Source organism: Furipterus horrens, unplaced genomic scaffold (genome assembly GCF_987537825.1).
Source record: "Furipterus horrens unplaced genomic scaffold, mFurHor1.1.pri manual_scaffold_6, whole genome shotgun sequence".
Classification (NCBI taxonomy): Eukaryota; Metazoa; Chordata; class Mammalia; order Chiroptera; family Furipteridae; genus Furipterus; species Furipterus horrens.
Window position 1 is genome coordinate 85,524,727 of NW_028327176.1, and position 6,814 is coordinate 85,531,540.

At 54.1% G+C, this 6,814-nt stretch overlaps 2 protein-coding genes across 3 annotated transcripts; one reads left to right on the forward strand and one right to left on the reverse strand.

Moving 5' to 3' along the window:
• The first annotated feature begins 408 nt into the window (after positions 1 to 408).
• Positions 409 to 2,536, forward strand: MPIG6B (megakaryocyte and platelet inhibitory receptor G6b). The gene is made up of 6 exons (XM_090282115.1): positions 409 to 478; positions 668 to 1,015; positions 1,174 to 1,264; positions 1,590 to 1,630; positions 1,775 to 1,854; positions 1,981 to 2,536. Exons 1-6 carry the CDS (start codon positions 418 to 420, stop codon positions 2,083 to 2,085), a joined length of 726 nt encoding a protein of 241 aa, XP_090138241.1. The 5' UTR covers positions 409 to 417; the 3' UTR covers positions 2,086 to 2,536.
• A 1,522-nt stretch (positions 2,537 to 4,058) lies between these two features.
• Positions 4,059 to 6,615, reverse strand: DDAH2 (DDAH family member 2, ADMA-independent). Of its 2 annotated transcripts, none has more exons than XM_090282113.1 (6): positions 5,894 to 6,615; positions 5,678 to 5,777; positions 5,469 to 5,542; positions 5,202 to 5,321; positions 4,572 to 4,672; positions 4,059 to 4,378 (listed from the first exon to the last, which is right to left on the reverse strand). In XM_090282113.1, exons 1-6 carry the CDS (start codon positions 6,188 to 6,190, stop codon positions 4,216 to 4,218), a joined length of 855 nt encoding a protein of 284 aa, XP_090138239.1. In that variant the 5' UTR covers positions 6,191 to 6,615; the 3' UTR covers positions 4,059 to 4,215. The 2 variants fall into 2 exon arrangements, with proteins under 2 accessions (XP_090138239.1, XP_090138238.1); XM_090282112.1 differs by having other exon boundaries at positions 4,572 to 4,721.
• Positions 6,616 to 6,814: the final 199 nt, after the last annotated feature.

Genomic DNA, 6,814 nt, shown 5'->3' on the forward strand with positions numbered 1-6,814 from the left:
TCTGATGATGAAACACCATGGCTAGGAGGGACAGCATGGGCACAGAGACATGAGACAGCTAAAATAAGACTAGACACAGTAATGACAATAGCAAGTATCTTGTGTTCCTATGTGTCAGCCAGGATCCTATGTGTTTTGGGTGCACGTATTTAGTTCTCAGAATCCTCTACAACATAGGTGCTTTTATATATGCGCAAACAGGCTCAGAGAAGTTAAGAGACTTGCCCACATCACGAATTTTAAGTGAGCGTTGTTTCAGGGCTGTGAGATGGCCTGCTAGTATTCCCAGAGGGATCCGGACAGCTGGGGGCCCCGCCTCCTCTTATCGGCACCCCCAGACCTGCCTACCCCCTCCCCCGTTCCCCTCCGGTCTCCTCCGCTGATTCACTTCCCTCCTCTTCTCATCAAATCCCAGTCATGGCCCTAGTTCTGCAGCTGCTACCGCTGCTGCTGTCGAGGGCCCAAGGGGACGTTGCGGGTAAGCCATCCCTAGGAAAGTCAGGATAAACGAGGAAAGACTGAGGCGGGGGCAGGGTGTGACTGGGAAGTGGGATGTGTAGGGTAAGAGCCAGGACGGCAGGAGAGAAGAGAGGCGAGAGGATCCGGGAGGGATGGGGCTGTCTCACCCTGTGGACTTGCCCTAACCACCGCCCCCGGCCTTCCCTAGTTTCCTTGGACGGCCGTCCAGGCGACTGGGTGAATCTCTCCTGCGTAGGGGTCTCTTATCCCATCCGCTGGGCCTGGGCGCCTAGCTTCCCAACCTGCAAGGGTCTATCCAAAGGACGCCGCCCGATCCTGTGGGCCTCATCGAGCGGGACCCCCCCAGTGTCTCCAGTCCAGCCTTTTGCTGGCTGCCTACGAGCCCTGGACCCTGGTATGCAGCGGCTAGAACTGCTCCTGAGCCCAGGGGACTCGGGCACATTTATTTGCAAGGGCCGCCACGGGGAGGAGAGCCGTACAGTGCTTCACGTGCTGGGGGACCGGGCAGATTGCAGGGCTTCGGAGCCTAGCCAGGGTAGGTCGAAGCTTTCGTGCACAAGGGGAACTTAATTCGGACACACATCCCCGACAGGGAGGGGTGCCTTGGTTGGGGATTCCTGAGCTGGAAAGCTAGCTGCCTATTCTCGCACCTCTGACTTCAGTATCCATCACCTCCTTCCACCGTTTCTCCAGCGTCCGTGTATCCCCAGCTGCTGATCCCACTGCTGGGCGCTGCGCTGGTGCTGGGACTCGGAGCACTGGGCGTGGTCTGGTGGCAGCGCTGGTGAGCACGAGGGGCTTGACCATAGGCGGGCGGGGCAAGGCCTGAATTTTCGCAAAAGCTAGACCTGGAGCCCTGGGGTGTGTGGTTTGGAGAATGAGGGTCAGAACTTGGGCGCGAGGCCACAGGTTGGCAAGTGGAGCTCTGACTTGGGAAGCGAAGCTAGTGGCAGTAACAGAGCGTGGGCGGAACTATGCGTAGGGGTGGAGCCTAAGTTGTTTCTCGGGACAGAGGCTGAGTTGCAGGGTGATGGTTGCCGCGGACTGGAGCCGAGAACAAGGGAGACAAGACTGCTGGTTCTGAAAGATCCTATTAATATCCCTTATAGGCGTTCGTCCCCGCACCCGCTTCGACCGCTCCCCAGACTTGGTGAGCCTGACTCCACCCTATTTTCCTTCTCCTACCGGTACATTCCCCACCCCTCAATTCCTGAGTCTTAGCCCTTGCTGGGAGCAGACAAGTTGGTCACCTTCTCTCAATCCTTCAGCTCTGTCCTCCCCCACCCCAACGTAGATCCACTAGTAGAAGCTGATCCCCAGAGGCCAGTAAAGGAGGAGGAGCCCAAGACTGCAGGGGACCTGGACCAGGAGCAGGTAAGGGCTTGGGGCTGGGTAGGGGACTGACCAGAATGTCTGAGAAAAGTGGAGCGAGAAACAGAACCCTGGATCGCCATGAAGTCACACTTCTGAGACACTCCTGCCTTCCTCCCCACCTTTCAGAACCTGCTCTATGCAGACCTGGATCATTTGGCCCTCAGAAGGCCCCACCTTTTGTCACCAGTGGTCCCTGCTGATTCCGCCACCATCTATGCTGTTGTAGTTTGAAAGAAAGCCCTTACTCCAAACATCACAAGCTGGGGACACCCCATAACCGCTCTCTCCCTCTCCGACTATCCCAGGAAAAAGAAGGCAACCTGGGATAGATATAAGCACTAGACTGGGAGTCAGGACACCTGGCTTCCAGGCTGTCTCTGCCACTGATCTTGCTCCTTCAGTTACCCAATCTCCTATAACTTTCATGACTCCTTCACCACTGGTGTCCTCTCTAAAATTCATCAAGCCCTGTCTCCCCATCTTAAGACATCAGCCACTCCTAGGTGTCCCATCTCTTCCCTCCCTGCCAGTCAAGCTCTTTGAAACAGGGGCCTACACCTGTCTTCTCTATTTTCTTCTCCTTCACTCCATTCCTATGAGGTTGCCAGTGATGTCCTAATGGCCACATCCAATAGCCATTTTTTGGTATTCATCTGGCTTGGCTTTTGATTACTCCTTTTTTTTTTTTAAGATTCTATTTATTTATTTTTAGGAGGGAGAAAGAGGGAGAGAAACATCAATCAGTTGCCTCTTTCATGCCCCCAGCTGGGGACCTGGCCTGCAACCCAGACATGCCCTGGCAGGGAAACAACCAGATGAGACCTTTGGGTTTTCAGGCCAGCACTCAATCTATGGAGCCATACAAGCCAGGGAGATTAACTGTACTCCATCCTTTAAGCTGTTCTAACTTAATGCTGATGTCTTCCTTCTGGAACCCTCTTTCTTTCTCCCTACCCCCATGGTATTCTCCACCATTCTAGGTTTGTCCCTGTCTTTATCTGCCTTCTTCCTCTTCTGGGAAGCTGTCATCCACAGAGCCTCAGCCCTCACCTTGGCAAACAACACCCAGAACTCTCTCCAGCTCAGATCTCAGATATCGGATTTTCAAACCATCCCTCACACATTCCTGCCTAGCTGGCCCTATGCATTTTATGCACACCATCTCCAAAACTTCTCACTTAATCCTCCTCTGTATTCTCTCTTGATCAACACTGTTGCCCAAGCCAGAAACTTGAGTCATGTAGACCTCCTTACTCTTACTCCCACACAGTGAACCAAGTCCTGCTATTCTGTTTTAACGTCACTGTCAAGTCCACACTCTTTTCACGCTCAGCACTGCCACCTGAATGTACTCTCCTCGTTCCCTGGATTACTTATAGCCCCACTTCATTCTTCTGCCCTTGCACCATCCTCCCTGAAGCCAGATCTTTCCCAAATACTAACCTGCTTCTGACAGCCTATATATCAGATCTACAGTATTTCTTTCCTTAACCTTCACCTCTCTGCCTGCTCTCCAAGCTTATTTCTGTCATGCTATATGTACACTACATACTAGCCTTAGAGATATTCTCCCCAGGCCCCAAATGCTCTATGCTTTTGCCCAGTGCAATTCCTTTTTCATGGATTACCCTTTTCCCTCCTCTCCACTACCTGCCTGGCATCGAGTCCTGAATAGAGCCTTCTGGGATGCCATTTCTGACCCTTTTTACCACCCTGCATATTTTGATGCCCTGTGAGTCCCCTTATCTCTCATAGCAACAGCTTATTGTAAATTGTTCCATCACAAACTGTTCAAGAATTGTGAGTTCCCTGCTATCAGAAGACTGACCCTTTTCATATCACTGCTAAGCCTCAGTAAATGAGTGAATAAAAATTAATATCCCTGCAAGTGTCATTTCTTCCTATCAACTAGGGGTGGGCTGGTAAAATACCAGTCTTTGGATCATCTGAATTTATTTAGATAAATTCAGCAAGAGATCCACCCACACTCTCTTCTCTGCCATGTACATGCTACCCATAATAGAAATTCTGTCTTGTCCATCTTGTGCCCGAGTACCTGTGACACAGGGCTGGGCAATGAGTCAGTAAATGCCTAATGAGGATTTGATGAATGGAAGAGGCCTCCTTCCCAGTGCTATCCCATCTCAGGTTTCAGCCCTGCCCCTGTCCCTCTGCCCCAGTAAGAGACCAGCCACAGCCCAGTCTGAAAGTTCCATTCTATTTTATTAGTTCTTGGAGAGAAGACTCACCCCATGGTCTCTATCCTTTTTCCCACACTATACCCTCCCCCTATCTTGGGGCCCTCTCCCGATTTCTAACTATTTACCGTCCTCTTGTCTAACCTAGAAGGGGATCTATTCCTTATGCTGCCCTACCCCTGGCCAGCCAGGATCCCAAGGCCAGCCCCTCAGCTGTGGGGGCGTGTGCTGAGCACCAGGCAGAGAGAGCTGAGCCCAGCACCTGCCTTCTCCAGTTCTGAGCAGGACACAGGTACCAAGGTGACATCAGAGAGCTTTTGCAGTGCCTGCAGGGAGGACATGAAATGGGGAGATGGGAATGAGACTAAGGCCACACCCAGCCCCACCCCCACCCCCCGCAGCCATTTCACAGTGGTCCCACTCAGCCTTCTAGAGAAGGTATCCCTCCCTCCTCCTAATACGAAGGCCTGAGACTCCTTTCTTCTGGTTGCTGTTGGTGGAGCTCTTGCTTTCCCTCACCTCCTGGCTGTTGGGCAGGTCTCCCCCTCCACGGTGCAGGAGGAAAGGGGGCACACCAGGCAACCCAGGACGCAGAAAGAGACAGTCAGCGGCTGCATCATCTGGGAGGGTCAGGGAGGCATAGGGGTGGTCCGTCAACACTGCCATTGCCTGGTGTAGAGGAAGTGGCAGCATTCAAGTGTCAGAGCCTCTCCACAACTGACCCTGGCTGCCCTACCACTGCTAAGGAATGGGGACAGTTACGTTAGTGAAATAATAATGACACAGCACTTAGTATGTGTCAGAAGCTATTCTAAGCACTTTAGTTACCTTTGCTAATTTCCACCTCAAAATCACAGGCAGTTCTTTCCACCTACAACCCTCTTCTCCCATCTCCCTTTCTCCAGCTGCAACCTGTCGGCCCCAGCCATCGTTCAAGTCACAGCTTAGACGCCACCTTTGGAGATTTTTGGAAGACTATGTAAATTGATCCTGTTCCCTGATTTCCCAGCTCTCTGTCTGGCTATACTTTTCCCATGTTCTCACAGTAGATGAACAGCTCAGTTAGGGCAGCGGCTGGAGCAAATTCTCTGAGCCTCCCAGCCCAGCTTTTCAAGGGCCGATCCCCACCCTAGCCCCGCCCCTCCTCACCCTGACCGCCTTTTGGGCAGCGTCACTGCTACCAGCCACCACAGTGCGGGGTCCCCCCATGCCGCAGAAACTGCGCAGGTGGAAGGGGCTCGAGACCGGCACTGTGGAGACAGCGAAGTCCTAGGAAGAACAAGTGAAAGTATTCAGGGATGCGGGAGAAGTGAGGGAATACCCTTAAACACTGGCTGTTCTCAGCTTCTCCCTTTTCAACGTCCCGCGTCTCCTGCCCCCCCACCAACCCCTCGCAAGACTGGTCCCGCTCCTCACTCTGAACGTGTCCGCCACTATCTCAGCTCCTCGGTGATTGGTCCACTTGGAGAGGCCTACGAAAAACTCCCGGCCTGAGCCCAGAGTGGCAGAAGAAGTTTAAGTTTAAGGGCTGGAGAGTATGAGTTGGAAACAAGGCCCGAGATGGCCCGGTCTCCCGAACTCTGCTTCCCTGTGTCATGCCCCAGAGATGGGCACCCCAACCTCACCGGTGAAGAGAACGTCAGTGCCATCCAGTGTCGCGTTCTCGTCCCCCATCTCGACAATTCGGAGCCCCAGGTCCTGGAGGGCTTTGCGGACTCCATCCACCTTAGGACAAGAGAAGAGGGGGCAGGGCTGAGACATTTCCACCCCCAATTCTTCACTAAAGCCTCAAATGTCCAGCTCTTCCCTTTCCCCTACTCTCACCCCACCCTGATGCTCACCTCCGGCCTGCGGGCAGGACTCCAGGGCCTTGTGATTAGGGCCGTGTCCCCCTGGATCACGGCGGTGTCACCGAGCAACGTTCCCAGTGGCAGTGACTCTTCAGGAGGCAGTTCGAGCAGCTGCAGCCCCAATCGCTGCCTCAGTTTACCCCCCAGCACCCCGTGCTCCCTCTGTGCTTTAGCCAGGTCCAGAGCCGGGAGGCCAGCCCCCGCGCCCTCCCCCGACGCCAGGCTCTCTGGGACCCCACGGATCAGGGCATGGGAGCAGCGGCCCAGCCCTTCCCCTGAAGTCCCCATCCCATCCACACAGACGCCCCTTGCCGCGATGATTTCTTAGTTTCCTCTTTTTGCTTCACCTGTCTGGGAGAAGAGACAGAATGGGGGAGAGACAAAGAGACATGCAGAGAAGGGCGTAGGGAGGTGATTAAAAATTCCGGGGTCTTACTCCAGCCATCTCTGGGTGCCCGTCCCACTCCTCTCCACCTCCTCCAGACTTTCCTCTGCTGCCCACCCCAGTCCTCCCGCACCCTAGCGGGTCTGCTTCGTTAGGGAGAGTCCGAAAAGGAAGACCAGGATCCCCTAGTCTCCAAAACACCTGTAGCCCCTGCTCCGGGGCTTTGTGAGGTTCCTGCCCGGCGCCTCTCTTGGCAGCCACTAGGATGCGCTCACTCCTCAAAAATGCAGCGGCCCCGCCCCCTTAACCCTCCACTGCTCATTGCCGTACAGACCCTAAATGAAGCGAGGGCGTTATGGGACAGGAGACAGCTGGGCAGAGACGGCCTGGGGGTTGGAAGTCTTGGATCCAAACCAAAAAGGGAGAGAGACAAGAAGGGAGGAACTAGATAGAGCATAAGGAGTTCAACATCCTCTCCACCCCAGCCTGTCACTCTGCTCCTAGCGCGACCCAGTATAAACCAGACC